General features: G+C 40.6%; 1 protein-coding gene across 4 annotated transcripts in view; it reads left to right on the forward strand.

Annotated features, from left to right (window-relative positions):
- The window catches only part of RARB (retinoic acid receptor beta), a 769542-nt gene that overhangs the window by 671364 nt on the left and 73711 nt on the right, over window positions 1-24467 (forward strand). For all 4 annotated transcript variants that reach the window (XM_016940587.4, XM_001164404.7, XM_009445031.5 and 1 more), the window contains one exon: window positions 1471-1612. In XM_016940587.4, the coding sequence (XP_016796076.2) occupies window positions 1471-1612 (142 nt within the window). The remainder of the gene's footprint in view (window positions 1-1470; window positions 1613-24467) is intronic.

Genomic DNA, 24467 nt, shown 5'->3' on the forward strand with positions numbered 1-24467 from the left:
TGATGAAGGGAATAGTAGGATGACAAAGCTGGTTTAAAGGAGGATATGAGAAAGATATTCAGGTAGATAGAAAACAAGAGAGAAAGGAGGGAAGGAAAAGAGAATACCAGAATAAGATTGCAAAGCTAGGTACAGAATGGTTCATTTCCTACAGGGCAATAAAACAATAATATTTGGGGTTATTGTTCATCTGGTCAGAAATGTTTTGCACCTACACTAGACAAAAATTATGTGTAATTTACCAATTTTCTACAGTCTGTATAGAATCTGGGTCCAATCAATAGTAAATAGTAAGTCAAACAAAGTTGTATTTCCTGTGAGTGTTAGATGACACTTCGATGGGCTTGTCAGTCAGTGCTGTAATACATTACTACCCGATAGCGCTTTCTGCAATGATGAAAATATTTTATATATGTGGTGTTTAATATGGTAGCTATGGGCCAGATGTGGCTATTCAGCATTTGAAATGTAGCTAATGTAAGTAAAGAACTGAATTCTTAATTTTATTTACTTTTCATTAATTTTGATTTAAGTAGCCTCATGTGACTAATAGCTACCATGTTGGACGACATAGCTCCAACATGCCATTAAATGGGCAGACACTCATTTTTATTTCTTGTTTCCAATTTTGGATAATTTTTTTAAATTGTATTTTAAATGTTGTGAGAGGAGCTATGTAAAAGAACTCAGAGAAGACTCCTTTGAAAAAACTAACTCTTGCATTAGGCAAATAATTTCTTTTTCTTTCTTTTCTTGTTTTTTTTTTTTTTTGGTTTTGTTGTTGTTGAGACAGAGTCTCACTCTGTCACCCAGACTGGAGTGCGGTGGCACAATCTCAGCTCACTGCAACCTCTGCCTCCCAGGTTCACGCAATTCTCCTGCCTCAGCCTCCCAAGGGCTGGGATTACAGGCACGCACAACTGTGCCTGCTAATTTTTGTATTTTTTAGTAGAGACAGGGTTTCACCATGTTAGCCAGGCTGGTCTCAAACTCCTTACCTCAAATGATCCTCCTGCCTCAGCCTCCCAAAGTGCTGGGATTACGGGAGTGAGCCACTGCACCCAGCCAGTAATTTCTTTTATTGGGTAAAAATCCTCATATATTGGTTTTCTTGGTAGTGCGCTCATCTGAAATTGTTCTCGTCAGCAAGAGAGCCAGTTATGAAGCTAAGCCTGTTTGGAGGGAACCCAACTCTGGTGTTTTCCAAGTAAATCAGCTTGGAATTAACTTTCCTTTAGCAAGATAATAATGGTCATGTCTAGTTTTTATTAAAAGGGGCTTTTGGGTTTGCAACAAAGGAAGAAACTATTGATATCTCACGAGGATTTTAAGGTTTATGTAAGTTAACTTTTCTGCTGCCATCACTTCGTTACTCAAAAAGAGCAATTAATGCATTGATAAGGTTGACTTTGATTTCTGATGAAGCTCATTTGCTTTACTGAGTTTTTTCATCTTCTTGCTTGCTTGCAGGGCTTTTTCCGCAGAAGTATTCAGAAGAATATGATTTACACTTGTCACCGAGATAAGAACTGTGTTATTAATAAAGTCACCAGGAATCGATGCCAATACTGTCGACTCCAGAAGTGCTTTGAAGTGGGAATGTCCAAAGAATGTAAGTGGAGTCTCAAAAAACTTTTTCCCTGTTTTCCTTATCTCTGTGATTTGCTCACCTTCCACAGTCATGTGGAATTCACACGTGACACTAACGAAATCTTGCCAAGGGGAGGTGTGAATAGAGATGACATGAAAGTGGGGATTGATACGGAGATTTTGAGATGAAACTTGAGTGACAGTTGGTGGAAAGGCAGGAGTTAGGCGTCGTGGATGTCACATTTGTATTCCAAAGCAGTGGCTAACTCACTGTGGATCCCAGAGCCATTAGCAGTAACTCAAGCATATTACACAGTCACATGGTGACTCCATTTCCCCTATCTTGACAATGGGTATAAGGATCTTCGCCTGTATCGATGAGGATAAGATAAAATGATAGGCATGAATGTTAACAGTAGTCATAATTTGCCCTTTTTTAGGAGGGAAGGATTGTATAACTTGTGGAAGAAACATTTCAGAATCTGGGACACTGGCATTTTTCCAAACTTGATATAGTTTTTCTTCTCCAAGCCATCTTTTCCAAACATGGCTTTATTAATTTTGCCCTTTATTAATGCAAAAGATATTTTTAAAATACATTAAAAATTGGCTACTGGTCCATAAATATCTGATGATGGGGATTTGAAATATACAGGCTTTAGTATAAAAAGAGTATATGTACACTGCAACAAATTTTGCTTTTTCTCTATTTGATGTGTACAAATGTAGGGAATAAGAAAGTATTAGGTGGATGGCTTGGCTCAAGCAGGCATAGGGAGGTCATGGGGCTCTGTGCCCAGTGATGCTCTTGTGGGGCTGCTGCTCTTTCTGTCACTCCATCATGGGGGGATTTTGGTGATGGCGTGCTGTGCACATGTGAGCAGTGGGCTGGGTGCTGCGTGGGGACCCTAGAGATACCTGAGACATGGCTGCTGCCCTCCAGGAGCACAGGACAAAGAGCCAGGCACCCCAATCATGATCCTCTAATGGAGTTGGAGGAATTACATTATGAATCAAGGGCTCTTAGATTTTGGAACTGGGAAACGTGACCCTTGGGTGAAAACTGATTGAAGAGGTAAAGCCCCTGTAGCCAACCAGAGGCATTACTCTGAGGGTGCTCAGCTGGGAATCTTGCCCTCTGCTGGGAGCTATTGCTCAGGGATTGTAGCAGATGTTTGTTGGTAGCCCACCCACCCAGATATCTTTCCTGACTGTACTCCTGCCCCTTCACCTTTCCTAACTGTACTCAGATTTTAGTTTTCTTTTATACCCCTTAGGTTTCAATGTTTCAGAGAAAGCTTCACGGCTGGGATCCACTCAGTCAATTAAAGCCAATCAGTATATTTTATGTTCCAGCCGCATGCGTGAACATGTAACCTAGGCTGGTTCAATGAGAGGGAATTCAAGACTCATGTGTAGAATATCAGGACAGGAGTACCCTTCCCTCCATCCATGTGAACAAGGAAACAGGTAGCCACAAGTACCCCTGGTGGCCATCCTCCAATCCCCAGGGAAGTCAGCTGTAGGACAAAGCATGCACTGTAGATGGAAAAGTGGAAAGACAGAAATCAAGCCCTTAATAGCACCATTGAATTACTGAACCAGCCAACCCTATGAAACCACTGCCTCCAGGTCGTTTTGTTATATCTGCCAAGAAGAACCCATTACAGCTTTTGGAATGAGTGTCTCGTTAATATTTAGAGTCCTCATGAATGAGAATGGACTGGGTCATCAGACAGGAAAGCATCCTGCATGTGCCATTCCTTCTGGGAAGCTCTTTTTCCTCTGGGCAATTCCATCTGCAGATCATGGGTCACTTGGCCACATTTCATCCAGTTCCTTTCCCTCTCTCCAAATTTTAGAGCCATTGAGTTACTCAAAATCCATACATTTGAAGATAGGAAGCTAACATTCAATTGGCTCCGGCTCTAAATCCTACCACTGAAGAGAAAAGCAGGATAACCTGAAATAGCCAGATTGTTCCTACGTGTGAGATTCACGGGATGATCACCTACTGCTCTAGTTTTGGTCTGATGTTCTGTAGACATGGATGGCACACAGCATTTCTGTGGGAGAATTTCAGTTCAGGCTGAAATTATAAATGAGTAAGCCAGATGTGGACTCAGGGAAAATCAGTACTTTTGCATTATTTTGTGTGGGCTGGAGACCCATTTCCTGCTTACATTACTTAAAACCCATATCCTGCTGCTCTGTAAAAACTGGCAGCTTGGTTGGCAATTAAAAAAAATAATGTTTACACCCACAGGAAAACTCTAGCATCAGCCCTCAAGGAGCTTATCACCTTAATTAGATTTAAAAATATAGAAATGGGAAGAAAATGGGATCATTATGTCCAAGTACACAAAAATAGATATATTTTTGTTAGAAGGAAATTGAAGGGAAAGAAATAAACACTTGGAATATAGAGATTGAGAGTCTAATTGGATATTTTTAAAGTTGAAACGGAAGGAAGCAGGCAAATATGAGAATCAGTAACCAATTATACCACAGTATACGCAACTGAAATGAAACCAAGAATAATAGATACTCATAGAATGTTAGAAGTGAAAAGGGATCTTAGAGATTGATTTTCACTCACCTCTCTCATTTGACATACAAGTACACTAGGACTCAGAAAGATGACACGGTTTTCCCAGCAGTCCCAACTGGCTGAAGACATAACCAAGACTACATTGAAGTCGGCCACCTCTCCTCCCCATGCCTTCTCTGCAATAGCAAGATTAGCAAGATTCACATTCCATTCTAGCCATAGGACATGTCAGTTCATCTGTACGTGTCAGAATCCTTTAGATGAGAATGACAGAAAACCCAGCTCAAACTGGCTTAAGCTACACAACTGTACGCATGTCACTGAAAAGTCCAGAGTAATATGCTGGATCCAAAGGCACATGTTTGTTTTGGGGGCATTGTTTCTCTTTGTCTCTCACAGCTGATTTTTGCTGTGCTGGCTTCATTCTCAGGAAGATTTTCCCCATGTCTAACAAAGAAGGGCACCAACAGCTCCAGACTGTTAATCTATTGACCCAGCAAAAAGAGAGACTATTAGATCCCGATTGTTCCATCAAAGCCTAGGGACAGATTCTCATTGGCCTAACTTGGGTCATGTGCCCTTCTATGAACGCATTGCTTTGGGCAGGGCATTGCTTTGGGCGGGGGATAGAATATTGTGATTAGCCAGGTCTGGATCATGTGTCAATATCTACAGCCCAGGATTGAGGTTGACTTCACCCAAACCATGTGGGTGGGGAGTGTGGAAGAAAATGTTCCTCAGAGGGGAATCAGAAAGACAGGAGGCAAAAATGACCTCATGTCCACCATGATTTGTCAGGTGCCACAGTGCTGTTCCCAAGGCACTCTTCTTTATGCTGTGGGAGAAAAAAAGAAGGATAAAACTGAGAAAATTTAAGAATCATTATAGTAATAGCTAACTGGACAGGGTATTTTCTATGTGCCAAGTATTACATTAACCACTTTTTTTTTTTTTGTCACCCAGGCTGGAGTGCAGTGGCGTGATCTCAGCTCCCTGCAACCTCCACCTCCTGGGTTCAAGCGATACTCCTGCCTAAGCCTCCCAAGTAGCTGGCATTATAGGCGCCTGCCACCACGCCCAGCTAATTTTTGTATCTTTAGTAGCGATGGCGTTTCATCAAGTTGGCCAGGCTGTTCATCATGTTGGCCAGGCTGGTCTTGAACTCCTGACCTCAGGTGACCCACCCACTTCAGCCTCCCAGAGTGCTGGGATTACAGGCGTGAGCCACCGCGCCTGGCCTGCATTAACCACTTTTGATGCTTTATCCCATTGATCCTCATAACAACCCTACGAGATAGATTAGTTACAATTCCTCCTTCCCAGGTCCCACCGTTTTTTTTGGCAGATGTGGAAGCTGAGACACAGAGACATTAATTTACTCAAGGTAACACAGTTAGTAAGGGGCAGTGCTGAGATTTGGAACCAGGCAGTTTGATGAGAAAGTCTATATTCAAACTGAAATATATACCGCGTGCCATAGGAAGCAGCGTTTAAAACTCCGAGTTCCTTTTTCCACTCTATTTTATTGCCAGTGGTTAATAAAACAATAACCATACTCCTTGCTCTATATTAGAGATGTAGCCCCTAGAAAATCATGTGCAAATTTAATTTTTATAGATCAAATTTGATTTTACATGTGTAAGGGCATTTACAAGTAAAAGAAATCCTTTAACGTGGCCTACCAGAACAGTATGCTTATTTCTTCATTTTTTTTTTTTCTGTTTTGTAAATGCTGCTGGGTATACCTTGTATTTTCCAAGGGCTTATAGGACTAGGGAAGCCTTTTTTGCGGAGAAATAGCTATCTGTCAAAGCATAGAATTTGAACATGGTAATGGCACGTGAAAAAAAACTCAATTTTTAGCAGCATTCTAAAGAGGTGGTACAATAATTTATGAAGAATTGGAGAAGGAGGCAAAGGAAGCAAACTGACTCGAATGATGAACTTCTGCTGGTGGCGTGGGAGGTTTGTAATGATGTCAGAAGAGGAAAGCATGTGGCAAAGCCCTGAAATAAAAACAATTAATGAAAAAGAGAAACAATAAATGAAGGCATAACATTTGGATTATGAAAGAAATGTCCAGACAAGCTTATGGTATAGATAATAGCTAATGGTCCATGATGGGAAAGAAGATTTAAGATGATACTGTTTAGAAACCATGGGAGTAAAGCCCTAGAAAGCCTGATCATATGCATTTAAGTCAGTTACAGAAATTCAAATGAATAGTTCAGATCTTTAAGCCAAAGGTCAGCAAACCATTTTTTAAAAGAACCAGCTCTTCAGGCATATGGTAGTGTGCGCCTATAATCCCAGCTACTCAGGAGGCCAAGGCAGGAGAATCGCTTGAACTTGGGAGGCGGAGGTTGCAATGAGCCGAGATCGCACCATTGCACTCCAGCCTGGGCAACAGGGTGAGACTCCATCTCAAAAAAAAAACAAAAAAAACAAAAAAAAACAGCTCTTTTTTAAAAGATGTTAGAAATTTTAGAAAATATTTTTGAGGCCCTGTGCAGTAGCTCACACTTGCAATCCCAGCAATTTGTGAGAAGGAGATGGGAGGATCTCTTGAGCCCAGTAGTTTGAGACCAGCCTGGGCAACGTGGCAAGACCCCAACTCTACAAAATTTTTTTCAAAATTAGCTGAGAGTGGTGGTGTGGACCTGTGGTCCCAGCTGCTCAGCTAATCGGGAGGCTGAGGAAGGAGGATCACTTGAGCCCGGGAGGTTGAGGCTGCAGTGAGCCATTTTCATGCCACTTCACTCCAGCCTGGGCAACAGAGCAAGACCCTGTCTCAAAAAAAAAAGAAAATATTTGCCCCTGTCTTCATTACTTAACTCTGCCATTATAGCGCAAAAGTAGCCATGGAAAATATAAACAAACAAGTGTGGTTATGTTCCAGTAAATCTTTATTTACAAAAGCAGATGAAGGGCTAGGTTTGGCCCACAGGCCATGGTTCGCCAATGTCTGCTTTAAGTGGCTCATCCAGTGGCCAAGGATGCCACTTAGGGCTGCTCTGTGATCCCATCCCATGCTTCTCTCCTACCAGTAGACACACCCAGCTTCTAGCCACACTACACCGTGCTGACTTATGAGCCGTATGTCTCCATTTTTCTGAGGATTCACCTCCTTCTCCATCAATTGAACCCCAGGAGCCTGATGAAATGTCATTTCCTCTTTGAAGCCTCCCCTAAGCCTCATTCCACACTCTAAGCAGAATTATTCATTCTTCCCTCCCCAACCCCGTTTTCTCACAGTGCTTCGCACAAAGCTCCATGAACCGCAAACTTATTATATTATAAAGATAGTATGATTCTTCGCACACCAGTGAGTCTCCCTGGCTGGATTATAAACTCTTAAAAGGCATGCATCATGTCTTTCTCACCTTGTAGCCCCTGAATATAGCATGAAGCTTTGCTCAGTGAAGTTAGGTTGATCAAGTGGTTAAATGTGACCAGTTTTAAAGGCAAACCCATCTTCTCCCTGGCTTTACTTTCTGAAAAGTTGTCAGAGGCAAAACAATTCTAGGTGTGTATTCAAATCACAGTCATTCGTTTATCTGCTAGGGGCCCAGAACAAGTTATTCAACTTCTTTGAGGCTGTGTTTTCTACCTGGATGAGAGAAACATTGGTATTGACTAACAGCCCCGGCATGACATGAGAATTGATGCTTTTAATCCTGTTTAGACAGCAGTGTTTCCATAAGCTGCTTCCTCTTCCCAGTTCCCTCCCCCAGAAGACATTAGATCTTCTAGGGCTTTGGCCAGTGAAAAAGGCTGAGCTGAGCAGGTGTCTTGGGTAGTTGTGCATGGCAGAAGCCCAGTTAAGAGGGAGAAGCAAAGATGGACATGTGTTGGGGTTTGGACCTTACTTTTGCCAAACCTTAGCTATCAAAGAAGGGGGTCCAGGAATAGGGGAGACACTGGGGTCAGGAGGTCAAAAGGAAAATGGAAGACAAGAAGTAGGCCAGAATTATGACTCGGGTGCTGTGAGGAAGGGACAGTAGTATACCCTGGATGCCCCTGAGGTTAGGCTAGGTTCCCATGGGTCACTGGCCTCCTCCAAGACTGGGTGCCCCCACCCTGTGTCTGTAACAAAAACACCATGGAAGGTACTGTTGCTGCCACCCCCTCATTCCAGCTCCTTTCTTTCTGAAAACCACTGGCCGTGAATTCACACAGGGAGCCTCTTTGTATTGCTCTTTGAGGTTATGTTTATGTGCCCATGCCCTTGAGTGATGGGCAAAACATGTCTTTGATTTTGTTTGAGAATGCTTTTTAATGTTTATTTCACAGCATTTTTTTCCTACGACAGTTTCATAAGTGTATTTGTAGAATAGAGCAATTGAATAATCTCTGAATTTAAAAGTCCCTAAGCACTCGTTGACACCTTCTCATTTGGGGCATATTGAGCTTAAAAACAGCTTTTCATAAAGTCTCTAAATTCCAATTTATACTTTAGACATGAACGTCCCCATGGGTCGATTGGATGGAATGAATGTGCTTTGTATGGACACTTAGATACTTCTGTGGGAGGATTTTGTTGCTCTGTGTTTCTCTCATTTCCCCTTTACTGTTAAACTTAGATTAAAACAAACCTTTTGGACTAAAGGCACTTAACCTCAGTTAGAATTACCTTTGCTTGTGCACAAATTATATTGATGTGCTCATTGGTTCTACTGCTGGATTTTACTGGCTTAATAACAGGGAAATTCATATTGTAGGTTGCACTGTGTAGTTGGGAAATTACATAAAAATCATCATCAGGACACTTAATGTCTTTCTAATTTTAGTTTATTTCTTCATTTGTTCCCGTGTTAGATCCCAGCCTGTTACTTTGCTTCCAGGGTTCACTGTGATCATTTTGTTCTGTTCACCAGAGACTACCATTAACCCCCACCTTCTCTTCTTGCTCTGTGGCACACAAATCCCTGAAGAGCCCCCCAGAAGTAAGTGAAAGGCTGGAAACTTCCTACCTTTATACCTAAAAATGTTCTAGAAACTGGAAAATAAAAATCTGCTGCCCCTTTCTACTTGCCAAATATGAATATTTGCCTGCATCTGTTTAGGAGATTTAAAAAAAAAAAAAAAAACAAATTATGTTTGGGTACCACCAGCAGCCCGGTGATGTCAGTGCCACTGTGGGACTCAAAGCCCATTAACACTCAGACTGAAAAGGAAGTATTAAAATTCCTTCAGCTTTACTAATATATTTCTCCCCACTGCCTGTCTCCTGGAGAGGGGACACTCAGTACATTCTCACCTTAGAAAAATGAGAAATTTCCATTACACAATAGAACAGCACAGGGGAAAGAACAAAGGGCTTTGAAGTTAGCCTGAGCTGAGTTCAAATGCAGCCCTCGCCTCTAGCTATCTCAACTTGGGCACATGGCAAAATTTTGCTTCACGTGAAATGAACTAACCCATTGCGTGGAGATTATCACAGAAATGTTGCAGGATTGTTTTGTGGATTGGACTCATGGGGTAATGCATTTAGCACCGTGCTTGGCACATAGTAAGTGCCGAATGAGAGTGGTTCTCTGCTACTGCTTCTTTTGGTGACACAGTTTGGTTGCCGCTGTTGCTGCTGCCACAGCTGTGTTTTATTATAGCTACAGCCTTGATTATACTTCAGGAGAAAAGTTAAAAGTAGAGACTCTATTCATTTTGAATTGTTTAGAACACCACAGCTTAGAAGTGCAGCTCCAAATATTATGTCACAGCCTTAAAAATAAAGTTTGCAAGCATGGTTTCTAAAATAAATATCCACCTTTCTTGGCTACTTAAACCGGGAGCCAGATGGCTCATTTGCCCAGAGATGCCGAGACATGTGTAATCAGAGAATGGGAGAGTATCCTGGTATCCTGGAACCCAACTCCATGGAGAAAACTGAACTGGGGTGTTAGAAAGGACGCCTGGCCCCCTTCCTTCCTCAGTCAGCTCAAGGTGAGGCCATCAGGGTCTTCCAGCAGTGCTGAGCCCAAGCTAAATCACCACAGAGACAAAGTTGCCCTTCCCCTTCCCCGTTCTCCCAGCAGCTGCCTTTCTTTGCTCATCTGGCACCTTCCATCTCTCCTCTGCCTTATTTGAGACTCTGTGGCCTGCCTTCCTCCAGATCCGTCATGTCCCTTCTCCCAACCAACTCCTGTCCACCCTGTGGCCTCCTCAGCAAGACTGCTTTTGCTGTTAGCCACCTGAGAGGAAAGCTGGGGAGGACATCAGTGGTGCTGTGGTAGTTCATGGTCATGAGGGGCTTTACTGATGGCAACAGCCCCAAGACTTCAGGTTATCCCATGCAGCAGATAGGACAGGAATCATATTCTGATTCAGTTTCCTGAGATTGAGAGAGGGTAAGAGACCTGCCTGAGGTCACACAGCTGGTATACACCCATGGGTCTTAATTCTAATTCCCAGCATCCTTTCAACTACCCTTTGCTTCTCTAAACAATGAAGTTCTTGCACACATTTAAAGCTACACGGTTTTCAGTATCTTCACCTGTATTCGCTCCCAAATCAAATATTCTATAATTACAGGCCGGGCACAGTGGCCCACACCTGTAATCCCAGCACTTTGGGAGGCTGAGGTGGGTAGATCACTTGAGGTCAGGAGTTTGAGACCAGCCTGGGCAACACAGTGAAACCCTGTCTCTACTAAAAATACAAAAAAATTAGCCGGGCATGGTGGTGAGCCTCTGTAATCCCAGCTACTCTGGAGGCTGAGGCACAAGAATTACATGAATCCAGGAGGCAGAGGCTGCAGTGGGCCAAGATCGAGCCACTGCACTCCAGCCTGGGCAACACAGCAAGACCCTGTCTCAAAAAAAAAATCTATAATTATGTGGTTTGATTTAACGTGTATACTAGTTTAATGCGGTATTTCCCTAAGTGTAAACTGCACACTGTGATATGAAATATAATTTTAGGGAATATTGAACTTGGCATAAGACAGTATTAACTCATTTAATGATAAAGATTTTCCTTTTCAATATTTATTGTCTTTTTATTACCAATGAGAAAAATCTCAGTTTGATGCCAATACAGCCTTAATTAATATTTCTTGAATCTCTGCTAATCTGTCTTTTTAACAGATGGCAACAATACCTAGGTAGGACTGAAATGTATTTATTTCAGATGTCTGCAAATGTTCTTAAAAGGCCAGGCAGTAAATATTTTAGCATCTGCAGTCCATTTGGTGTTTTTTTGCAACTACTCAACTCTACTATTGCAGCTTCAGAGCTTCACAATTGAGCATGGCTTTGTTCCAATAAAACTTTACAAACACGGGCACTTGACCTGAAAACCCTGTTTATTTTTTGTTTTTTGTTTTGGTTTGTTTTTTTTGAGATGGAGTCTTGCTCTGTTGCCCAGGCTGGAGTGCAGTGGCACGATCTCGGTTCACTGCAAGCTCCGCCTCCTGGGTTCACGCCATTCTCCTGCCTCAGCCTCCCAAGTAGCTGGGACTACAGGCGCCCGCCACCACGCTTGGCTAATTTTTTGTATTTTTAGTAGAGACAGGTTTCACCGTGTTAGCCAGGATGGTCTCAATCTCCTGACCTCGTGATCTGCCCACCTCAGCCTCCCAAAGTGCTGGGATTACAGGTGTGAGCCACCGCGCCCAGCCAACCCTGTTTATTTTTTACCCTACCTTTCTATTTATGGCAAATGACACCCCTTTCCCCTTTATAGTAGTAATACAAATATTTCCTCTACATTTTATTTAAGAAAAAAATCAATTGAGACAGAAATCGTAAGTGTATAGCAGCCTGTGAATATGTGCAAAATTGTGAAGGCAGTACTTCAAAGGACTGAAGTTTGAGAAACACTGGTTTTATATGTTCTTGTATCTTAGGAATAGAAGCAGAGTCTGCAGTTGTGGCCTGAGCCCTCTCAGAGTCTCTGTAGTGCCTCAGTTGCTGGTCAGATCCCACTGACATGCCCCTGCATTACTGCCTGCCGCTAACCCTTCCTCACATGCTGAACTCTGTGCACAACTTGAGGATGGGAAGGGGGGTCTTGCTTTTTTGCATCCTCAAGGTTTAGACCTTTCCTGATAAAACAAAGGGTCAATAAATGGGTGGATCTGTCACAGTGGATTTTAAGCATCCGGGGGAACTGATGGAGGGATGCAGTATGCTGCTTAAAGCCTGGACTTAAGGGGCAGTCAGATTCATACCCCAGCCCACCACTTACTTAGCTCTGTGTGATCTTGGGCAGGTCACTTAACATCTGTGTACACCAAGTTGCTTGTCTGTAACATGAAGAGAGTAATAGTACCTACTTCATGTGGCTATTGTGAGAAGGAAATGAATTAATATATGGCAGGGGCTAAAAACAGTACTTAGCTAAGCGTTAGCTCCTGTTACTGTTCCGGTATCTGTTATGATACTGAGCCATCCTGGTCTCTAAAGATTGGTGTATTCATTCATCAGCGGTCCTTAGTGATTGTACAGGACAGCTAATGCTCCTTCCGACCCAGTGGTCCCTTTACTCAAAACAAGAAGTACATGTCCTTGGGACTCAAATCTATCCCCACAAAGCAAGGTGATGGGTAGATGGGGCCAGAAGCAGTTTCAGCTCTGAGCCAGGTGATCTGATGTTGGAATTCATGGCACTTCATCGCTTACACAATCAACTCCAAATGTCCAAATGTGTTAGCATGGGCAGAGAGCCCTGCACAGCTGCCCCAGCCTGTCCAACACTGATCTCTTGTCATGTGCCCCCAAATGTGCCACACACTAGCCATCACTAACCACTCGGTGTCCTCTCATGTGACACAGCATCCTTAGGCTGTGCCTGCTGTTCTCTCTGCCTGCAATGCCTTTCCCTCCCTACTCCTCCTTGAAGCCACCTTCTTCCTAAATGAGCAGGCATGCGCACATACGCGCGACACACTTTTCTAACAGCAAGGAGTGTGTGTGGGTCACTCTTGCCTCTCCATGCTATGAAGTGTTAGTGGCACCTCTATTGAGATGACTTTCAGAGTCAAACTGTTTTTTGGGTGGTCCAGGAGCTTTTGGTGTCTGTGTGTGTGTATAGGTGTTGAGAGAGGGAAAACTCATCACACAGAAGGTCCCTCACTGGCTGGGGGTGCTTCAAGAACAAGTATGGAGTTTGGTTTTTATTTATATCTTTAATTGTGAGCCTAGTGCCTTGTACTTAATAGATATTTCTGGAATGAATTGAAAGCAAAGGGTACGGCTGGGTGCGATGGCTCATGCCTGTAATCCCAGCACTTTGGGAGGTGGATCACGAGGTCGGGAGATTGAGACCATCCCAGCTAACACGGTAAAACCCTGTCTTTACTAAAAAAAAAAAAAAAAAAAAAAAAAAAAAAGAGTAGCCAGATGTGGTGGCATGCACCTGTAATCCCAGCTACTCAGGAGGCTAAGGCAGGAGAATCGCTTGGACCTGGGAGGCGGAGGTTGCAGTGAGCTGAGATCGCGCCACTGCACTCCAGCCTGGACAACAGACGGAGACTCCATCTCAAAGAAGAAAGAAAGAGACAGAGAGGGAGAGAGAAAGAAGGAAAGAAAGGAAAGAAATGAAGAAAAGAAAGAAAAGGGTACCTAAGGACTGGGGATTCTGAATCAGGAACTTCTGTCTGATCTTCCAAGAGTTAAGAGATTTGAACACGTGAACTTAAAGTGAAATACAAGCCCAAGAAAACATTAGGTCTTATTGATATCATGAGCCCATTTTTACCTTTCCCATTCTGCCTCCTCTCCCACTTTGCACCGTATGAGTGATAGCATGTTACCCCTTTCATGACATGACATCCCAATGCTGTTTTTTCCATGGTGGATGTAAACAGATGAAGCTTGTAAATAGGTCCTAACAGAGATTTACTTTCTCTCAAAACTACACACACACACACACACACACATTTCATCAAATCGATCATTTCTTAAGGTGCACTATTATTTTGTATACCACTAAAAGGGAAAACGGTGCCTATTAAACCAAGACACACTCAGATTGTAAGACAGGTGGCAATTTCAGAAAGGGGGAGAGGAAGGGAGAGAGGGAGAAACCAGATATCTGGTTTCAACCCTGTAAGAAAAAAGGAAGCGCCTTACATTCTAAACTGGAAATATTGTATGTTTTCATCTTGAGCTATTTTTTATTCTGCTTTAAATAGACATTGATAAAACCTTAGTGCCCAAAGACAATCCCCAGCAAAGAGAGTTGGCTGAATAAATATGCAAGTGCTTCTAAAATAGCTGGCAGAGAGCCCTTTGTTTGGAAACAAATGTCTCCCTAAAAATAGCAACCTGAAATTCTCCTGCAGTCCCTGTGTTCTGGAGCAATGAACATGGCCCTTTAAGTACCTTCTCCCAGTGACAGCAATTCTCAGGAGAGTGGCTACCTAAATCGCTCAGTAAATCCTTGCATAGAGTACAGTCTGGAATTTGCTCCTCCTGGAGTGGTATCAAGGACTTAAACTCTATCTCTTCTCCCTCTGCTATCACAAAATATTAACTATCATGGTTAGGTTATTTCTTTCATCCTTCTCCCTTTACAGCTGGAAAACAAAGAGTTGAGCAATTATCTGATGAATTAGATTAATGAAGACAGGCATCTTTTAGTACTGGGACCAAGCAAAGCAAACACCCTGTTTTCTCAGGAGAAGGAAAGTTTTTGTCCAAAATACACACTTGATTGTTCCGACACTTCATTTTACCAAGCGTAAAATACCTCCATGATTAAAAAAAAAAAATCTGCTCCTTTCATTTTCAAAATGATTTTAGGACACAAATATTTTATTGATATTGGAAAATGCAACTCCTCCATTTTTCTTTGCTTGTTTTTTGGGGGGAAGGGGATTATAACGTCAGTTGGTCTGACTTCTAAACAATATTTTGGTTTAGCAACATTGTTTAAATCTTAAAATAAAACTGAGGAACTTCACTAGTGTTTGAAAATGGACCCATTTAGGAGCCAGTCATGATATGGCCCTTCCAAAGGGAAAGATAAAAGTTGCTTCTAGTAAACTCTGTGGACTCAAGAGATTTAAGGAGGACAGGAAGAGAATCAAGTGAAAGGTAATAAGTGAAGGAGTCCCACTTTATGTCCTGAAAGTGTCCAGACACAATGTTTGAGTAGTTTTAAACTGAATGGAAACTTGGATATTATGTCCTTGGACTTTCAGCTCTCAGAAATCTGAAAATATGCAGTCTCAGAATGTACTCCCACCCTACTCTAATGGATGCAGTGAGTGAGTTATTTCAGGAAGAAAGGCATCAGGGCTTCCTCCTGTCTCTTGGGGCTGAGCAAACTCTTGGAGATGGCCCTCCCCACATTCCTAAGGATAATAACAGTGTCCAGGTCTATGGAGTGCAAAGCCCCATTTTGTTTTTACAAATAGTGCCTTCTGTGTGGCATTGTATTCCTTAAAAATAGAATTGCATCCATCAGATTGAAGTGTGGTGCTTTACTCCACCAGAATGGCTGACACTAAAAGGACTGACAATAGCAAATGTTTGTGAAATGTGAAGCAACTGGAACTCTCATGTGTGGCTTGTGGAAGTATAAATCAAGCCAAAGTTTGGAAAACTCTTTGGCAGTATCTCCTAAAGCTAAACATACCAATATGACTGAGTGGTTATATTCCTGGGAACATACTCAACAGAAATGAGAATATGGACCCACCCAAAGACACATACAAGAATGTTCACAGCAGATTTATTGATAATAGTCCAATCCTGGGGGGGAGGGGGAACAAACCCATATGTCTGTCAACAGTAGAATGTGTAAATAAATTGTGACATATTCAAATCATGGAATATGCTTAGTAATAAAGAACTAACAGCATGGATGAACTCAGATGACATTGAGTGAAAGAACTTAGAACAAGAGACAAGAAACAGTCTATATTATTCCATTTGTTTAAAGATTTAAAATGAGCAAAACTTGTCTATATGATAATGAGAAGAATGGTGGTTACCCTCAGAAAGGAGGTATTGACTCAAAAGAGCCACATGGAATCCCTGTGGGGTGCTGGACATTCTAAACTTTAATCTGATATGTACGTGCAAAACTATGTGTGTATTTTATACCTCGGTGAAAAAGAAAAAGATTAAAATATGGAGTAGTGGAACGGCCATTTCTTCCTGTGCATAGAGAAATTGTGTTATCATCAAGAAGAGTAATACCTCTCATTAGAAGAATCTTCCTTCCTGTTAATACCTTAAAATTTCTTCAGGCAGTGTTTTAACATCTTGGCATTTTGCCTTTTCCTCTGGTTTGAGACCCTTTTCACTTCAGCTTTGAATGTGTAAGGAGCACCAGAAATGCACTATGGGCCATGATCTACTCCTAGTTCCCTGACTATGGTTATCTAATACCCCAAATTGCATCAACCCACCTAACTAGCTTTTTCTTTTAGGGCTATGCACTCCAAATTAACAGGCCAGGGATTTCTTTACAACTTGTTATATTTGAAAAATTATTTTACCCATCAGATAATAAACAGCTAAAAAATGATAATGTAAGAATTGTTATTGCTAAGTGTTAAATTATCAGTAGTGGCAGTATGTTCCTTTTAGAAATATAGTGTTCAAGATGTGATTTATGAACTTATGTGGATTCCAGTTTAATAATTAGCTAATTATTCTTTTTTCCATAATTCAAAAAAGCAAGGTGCTTTATATTTTGATTCATTCATTAAAGGGAACTGGGACTTCAAATGAATAATCAAATTGAGACTGGCTTAGGGAAGTTAACAAAAAGTTTTGGCTGGTACAATAGGCAACCTAGTTAAGAAAAGCCATCAGAGTAATTTATTTGTGAGTTCTAGATTTATCAAAGGTTCATCTTTATTTCCTTGTCTTTTTTTTTTTTTTTTTTTTTTTTTTGAGACAGGGTCACACTCTGTCGTCCAGGCTGGAGTGCAGTGATGCAATCTTGGCTCACTGCAATCTCTGCCTCCTGGGTTCAAGTGATTCTCGTGCCTCACCCACCCAAGTAGCTGGGATTATAAGCATACACCTCCACACCCAACTAATTTTTGTATTTTTAGCAGAAATAGGGATTTGCCTTGTTGGCCAGGCTGATCTCAAACACCTGGCCTCAAGTGATCCACACACCTCACCCTCCCAAAGTGTTGAGATTACAGGTGTGAGCCACTGTGTCCAGCTTCCTCGTCCCTTTTATTTTTATTTTTTAAAAGTGTTTAATATATACTGATGGCAGAAAAGAAAGCAGTAAAAATGACAAATTCTTCCCTAATGCCAGTTTGCAGAGTACGAGCAATTAATCCAGCATTCGAAATTTAGACATAAAGACATACAACTTGTGATTTCATGAGATGGTATTTTAACAAGTTGATTTAAAATATGTAATGTCAGTTCTAAAATATCAAAACTAACGGGATTGGTTATCTCTGCAAGAGCAAATATTAGGAAACCCTCACCCTCTTTATAGAAATATATTTATCTCGTGTTGCTCTCTTCAATGAATACAATGAGGCTTACAAAAGTAATGTGAAAAAAATGACAACTCAACAGTAAAAAGATAAATAGCTCAATTTTAAAATGGGCAATGGATTTGAGTAGACATTCCACCAAAGAAAATATACAAATAACTAATAAATACATGAAAAGATGTTCAACATCTTTAGTCATCATGGAAATGCAGGTCAAAACCATGATGAGATGCTGCTTCACACCCATTAAGAGGGCTGTAATAAGAAAGACGAGCAATAACAAATGTTAGGAAGATGTACAGAAATTTGGACACTCGCACACTGCTAGTGGGATCATAAATGGTACATTGCCACTATGGGAAACAGTTTGGCAGTTCCTCAAGAACTTAAACAGAGAGTTATTATGGGACCCATTCGTTTTACTCCTAAGTATATACTCAAGAGAAATAAAAACATGTATCTACACAGAAAGTTGACAGAAATGCTCATAGAAGCATTATTCATAATAGCAAAAAGCTGAAACACCCAAATATGCATTAATTGATGAATAGACAAATAAAATATGATATATCCTTACAACAGAATATTTTTCATCCATAAAAAGGAATGAAATATTGATATATGGTACGACATGGATGACCTTTGAAAATATTACGCTAAGTGAAAGAAGCCAGACACAAAAGGCCCCATATTCTATGAGATCATCCATACAAAATGTCCAGAAAGGGCAAATCCATAGAAACACAAAGTAACTTCAGAGTTGCTAGAAGTTGTCAAGCAGTGGTGAATGGGGAGGGCTGCTAATGGAAATATTCTGGACTTAGATGGTGGTGACTGTTTCACAATTTGTGAAATTTGTGAATATCTTAAACATCACTGAATAACACATTTTAAAAGGGCAAATTTATAGCATTTGAATTGTATCTTAATTTTTAAAAACCGATGATTTTAAAATGTTAGGTTAATTGATGTTGATGTAAGGGAGAATATAAAAGTAAACCTTGGAGTCAGATTCGTATACTAAGTTGTGTATGTGCTAGATGAGGGCTCTTATTTGGTAAAAATTGTTTCTGGTAGTCAGAGCTAAAAGGGGACAAGTTCAGTGTCCACAAGAGGAAAATAGCCTTGTTGTTCAGAAGAATCACAGATTTTCTAGATACCGATGTTTGAGATGAATGTTTCCCACAGGTCTTTATAAAGTGAGTACTGGGAGACGTCATTTAGGATGTCCTTGACATTTTTCGTTGCTCTTCCTCAGGACATCCCTCCAGGTAGTTATTCAATCTCATCTGTTTTCCAAATTGAAATAAAAAGGCATGGAAAAGCAAGGCAATCCTTATGACCTTAGACCCAAAAGAAATAACGATGGGCATGAAATTGAGAGAGTACAATAGAGATGGCTTCCTCAAAACAAGAGTTGACTCTCCTCTTCATTCCATTTCAAATTCTATGCTTTAAAATAGTTCTCCTTCAAATAATGCCTTTATGGGTATTGTCTATTTCTGTTTGATTTTCCCTTTTAAAGTAGAAATCAACTTTTTATTTTAGAACATTTTTCTCTTTATTAAGGTATAACTTACATATCTTAATGGCACAGACTTTTAAGTGTACTGTTTAGTAAGTTTTGATAAATATATGCATCCTTCAAACCACCTCCTAAGATATTAGAAGGAAGCATGGGGGAGCTTTCTGGGGTTGGAACATTTTGTATCTTGATTTGGGTGGTGGTTATAATTAAGGTAAACTCTTCCAATGTCTGTCACCATAGGTTAGCTTTGCTTGTTGAACTTCACCTACACAGAGTCACAGTGTATGCTCTTTTGTGTCTAGCTTCTTTCATTCATCATTACGTCTGTAGGATTTTCCCATGTTGGTGCATATATTTGTTGTTTGCTCCTTCTGTTACTGAGTAGCATTCTATTTTATAGATAGGCTTTTCTCATGTTGATGGACATTTGGGTTGTTTCTGGTTAGAAGCTATTATGAGTAACATTGCCTTGAATATCCTGTACATGCTTTGTGGGAGGCATGGCCACTTATTTCTCCTGGGTATAGACCTAAGAGTGAAATTACTCAGTCACAGGGACACATGTGTTTAATTTTATTAAAAGCAGTTCGTTTTCCAAGTGGTTATTCTACCTGCCATTTTACCCTCCATCAGCAGTGTATGGGAATTCCAGTTGTTCTACATCCTTGCCATACCTTGATATTTCAGTCTTTTAATTTCAGAGATCCTCCTGGGTCTGAAGTGGTAGCTCATTGTGGTTTTAATGTGCATTTTCCTGATGACTAATGATGTTCCATTTCTTTTTAATTTAATAAAAAATTTATTAAGTTAGAAAGTATAAAACAAAATTATGTACAGTTTGATCTCATATTTGTAACAACACATAAGATTTGAAAGATAAAACCCAAAATGTCAAAAGTTATTGCCACGTTTTTTGAGCTTATCTGTATTTTTATCATGTATCATTTTAGTGCACATTTGTTTGTGTGATTAAAAAAAAGAAAAGCTATTTTTAAAAAGTGAATTAACTCAGATTATTCTGAGATAAAACTTCAGTTTTCCTGATTTTCTAACACTAAGTAATGTTGGGCATTGACAATGCTTTAGATAGAAATGGTTGAGAAAAATTGAGGCCAATACTGTTTTTGCATTTACTTCTTTGTTTCCCCCAAAAGGATCAAATCCATTCCTAAACATTTAGAAATCTTGATATCTGAAGATAACATCCATATTCACCTCAGTGTAAAAGACCATAATCAGGGGTCAGCCTGTGAGCCAAATCTGGCCTGCTGCCTGTTTTTATCAATAAAATTTTACTGGAACAGCCACATGCATTCACTTATGTATTGTCTGCTGCTGCCTCCTTGCTAAACAACAGAGTTGAGTAGTTGTCACAGAGGCCATACTGCCCACAAAACCTAAAATATTTACTATCTGGCCCTTTAAAGAAAAAGTTTTGCCAACCCTTGCCATATTCACTCTTAAAATTTTCTATTCTAATTCAAACACTGGTTATAAGAGTTTAGTTCCACGCCAAATATATGTGCAATTTGTAACTGCAGCCTTCATTTCTATCCAGTTCATAGAAGCTACTCAGTAGTTACATGCCTTACCATCCTATCTCAACAGTTCAGTAGGGACCTTCTGATTTCAGCTCTGGACTGAAAATTCTTAAACTATTCCTCTCCCAGTCTCCAAAATCTGGTCATTTTAGGTACAGGGAACATAAAAAGAGTTGGTTCCTAATACAAATGCAACTAACTATGAAGTTATATCCTTTTAAAAGCACATATAGATGAGAATTTAAACATCCAACTGATAACTCTTTTTTTAGATAAAATAAGTAGTGACTGTGAATAAATGAGCTTGCTTTTCTTATCTAGAAATTGCCTCAGAAGGCAGTTCCAGAAGAGGAGAGAGAAAAATGTAAGCGGTGACACTAGCGTTGGAACAGGTAAACTCAGGATGACTTTTCTTTGAACAGTCATATATCATATAAAACCTCACTCATTTATAGCCACACATGATATATAGTGAAATGCTCTAACTCTTAAGTCCAGCTCATGACAAACTTATTACCCTTCACTGAAGCCTTTAATAAACTACCAAAAAGGTATGTAAAGCAAATTCCCTTAAGCCAGCATGATGCACTGGCCCATTTTAAAGATGGACTTCAAGCAAGAACAGTAACTGCCTCTGTTTTGTCAGCTGTAGCACAAAAGTCCTCATTCCTACCCTTTATACACCTAAGGGAATTTGTGACAATAAAATATCAAGAGTATCAAAAAGCTGCGAAAGTGCTTTGAGAAATCAAAATGCTTTAGAAACAGAGGATATAATTGTGGTTAATTTTATTAACTCAGAGCCTTCAGAGCAACCTATGTCTGGGTCTCCCCCATCAGGCAAGGAAAGGGCATTACCTTTCTCCTGAAGTCCACATCACCCAAGACTTCCTATCTACAGAGCGTGTCTCCAGTGAAGAGATCTTTGCTATGCATGCTCTTGTCACGGTAGAACTTCCCCGGCCTACTTAGCTTTCAAACTTTGCGCATCTAAAAGATACAACCATCTTTCTTAGAGTTCCTTCCTAGATCTAATTATACAAAACCGGGGGTGCCGCAAGCATCACCTCCCATCCAAACTCATCACACACGTTCCTGTTTCAAGGGTGAATCAACATGTGAACTTTGCTGCTGCAGAGAGCTGACAGCTGCTTCTGAGTTATTCCTGGTGCCTCTGACAGTTTCTAGGATATTCTGGGGGAAAAAATAAGATATGAGAATCCACTGGAGCTTTGGTTCTGCTGGCCTGTAATTCATTAATAAATGTGGAAGAGAGCTGTGCAGTAGGAAGGAATATACAGTATCCACCTTAGTCTAATGTAGAAGCTGTCTATTAAAAAGCACTAGGCTGAGAACCCAGAATGTGACACCTAGGGGCCAGCCATGCCCAACTAGCTGGGTGGCCATGGGCAAGTCACTTAACCTCTCTGGGTAGTGCACGTCTATAAAACAAGGGCATTGAGGCAATAATTGGTAAGATCCCTTCCAGACATCACACAATCTGAGACAATAGATTGTAACATCCCTTTAATTAGAGTCAGTAAAACCTCTTCATTGAAAATCATATTTGCTTCCAGGACATAATTGCAGTGAAACCTAATTCGTACTGTGCTCTGCTCCAAATACAGTAGAGACAGAGCTGTTAAGTGGTTTTTGAACATAATGTGCCAAGATTGACTTCTCTTGCTGCTTTTTTCTCATATGTCACCTTTTTATATGGGGATCTCTGAACATTTTTGTCATGGCGTGCTATAAAAGAGTGTCATCATTTTAGAGATGAAATACTTGAGACACAAAGAGGTTAATTACCTCACTCAAGAAAATATATGAAAACAAAATACTTCAAGCGGAAGTGGTGGAGAAAAAGACCGGTATTTGTGATACGGAAGATAATTGAAGTTGTAATTATCCACTTTACATTTTCCAAGGGATCTACCATGGACATGTAGACTTAAAAATCCATCAAAATTGTACTTTCTATGTCCCTTGCCAGTAAACTGCGGTTGGGAAGAGAGAAACTAAGAGAATGGTCTAAACAACCTTTCGGTAGGCGCAGGGGGCGGGGCACGTTTTACGAGTAGGTGGCAATATACACCCATCACCCTCCTCTGTATACCAAACACAGACCGCTTGTCTCTGGCTTTTCACCCCCAACATTGAAGTTTTCTTTGTTTAGCAGTAAGGTTTCTTTATCATCCCCTGAAAATAGAAGTTCCCCAGGGAAAGGTGGCAGGTTAAATCACTTCATGGTACCTGAGAGGAAGTAAAGTGTTGCCTGCTTGTTTGAGAGCAAATTTGGAGGTGGGAGGTAAAGAGAAGGAAGACATGAGGGCAGTTTGCAGGAGGAGCAAAGACAGAGAACACTGGAAAGGCTTGGCCCAGACTCAATTAAGGCACAGAATTTCATTCTGGAAGCACAGCCCCGGGTAAGGGGGAGGTCTGTGGGTCCTCCTAGAGCCGTCGGGCATCTCCATTCCTGAGATGCCCCTGTCTTGCCCTCTTCAACCACACCTGAGGTATATTTTGAAACTGTGTGTTATGGCCCTAGATGCTTGGCTTAAGGTTCTGTCCGCAGAGAAGGAGACCCAGGCTGGTTGGTCTCCAGTAGACACTGGGTGAGGGACAAATGGACACCTGATTAGAATATAATTTAAATGTTCTCCAGTTTGATGGTGCTGTCTAGAAAGTTCTGTTGGTCACAAGGGCTCGTATTTGACACAAAGAAATGTTTGATTTGGTGACAACTATGTGTTTATTGTAATCCCACTATGCGTTGAAAACTGGATTCAGTTTTTCAACACACAGTGGAATCACAGCCAATGTGTGCCCAAATGTATTGAGAATATCACTGGTTTCCAGTAAGTTTCCCCAATGTTGTCAGAAGCATTATTTCTTTACATATATGGAATTGAGGGATGTCCTCCCAGGGGAATGGTTCTCTGCCCTTGTTTGTACTTGATTTCTGATCTAATGGGGGTAAGAATCACATTCTTATAAATAGAAAGACTTTTTCAAACACAGGGTGTGATCATTGTCTCAAGGAAGTGTGGGTAAGTTTTTTGGCAAAGCGAATGATATGAATTATCACCTCCAGGTAGTTTGATTTTGGCAGCTGTCATACGAGGAAAACAAGGGAGATACTGAAATTCCTGTTTAAAGACTCAGGAATTCAAGATTTATAGAAGTAAAATGATTTGGCAACGTCAATGGCTAATAAGGGGTTGTGCTGGAAATAGAACCTGGCTGTACTGTTTCTAAGGGGAGTGCCCTTATTACCATAGCATGCTATTCTTTGGAGAGGGGTTTTTCACCAGCTGAACTGAATAAACTACAAATTAGGATTGTCTGAAAGTGAGGGACAATGTTTACCCCATATACTTTATGTCGTTCCCTCAAAAAAGGCTTAACGAATGTTTTTTGAAAATGGTAAGCAAATAGCTTTCTTCTTATTTTCCTATTTGAATAAAGAATCAGCCCTCACTCACACTTTCGGAGCTAAAGGGGGAAAAAATAACCATAAAACTTCTGCAGCAATTTTTACAAACTTTTTCTCTTGTTCACAGGACCTATTAGTAACATTGCATTATTTTTTTAAATGGACCATTTTTAGCGATAGTAGAAGGGAGAAATCTCTCATTCCCATTCCTATATAAAGTACAATTTAAAAACTGCCTCTTTAAAAAGTTGTAGCATTACATCCTATGGGCAATGCCTAAGGCCGAAGCACAATGAATTTTCTGTGGGGTTTCACTGCTGTGACCTCGATATACTATAGGTTGTTCACTGCAGCTAGGAAGGAATTTGTTTAAAAAGCGCAAGAAATTCTTGAAGTATCCA

Source organism: Pan troglodytes, chromosome 2, assembly GCF_028858775.2.
Source record: "Pan troglodytes isolate AG18354 chromosome 2, NHGRI_mPanTro3-v2.0_pri, whole genome shotgun sequence".
In the NCBI taxonomy this organism is placed as follows: domain Eukaryota; kingdom Metazoa; phylum Chordata; class Mammalia; order Primates; family Hominidae; genus Pan; species Pan troglodytes.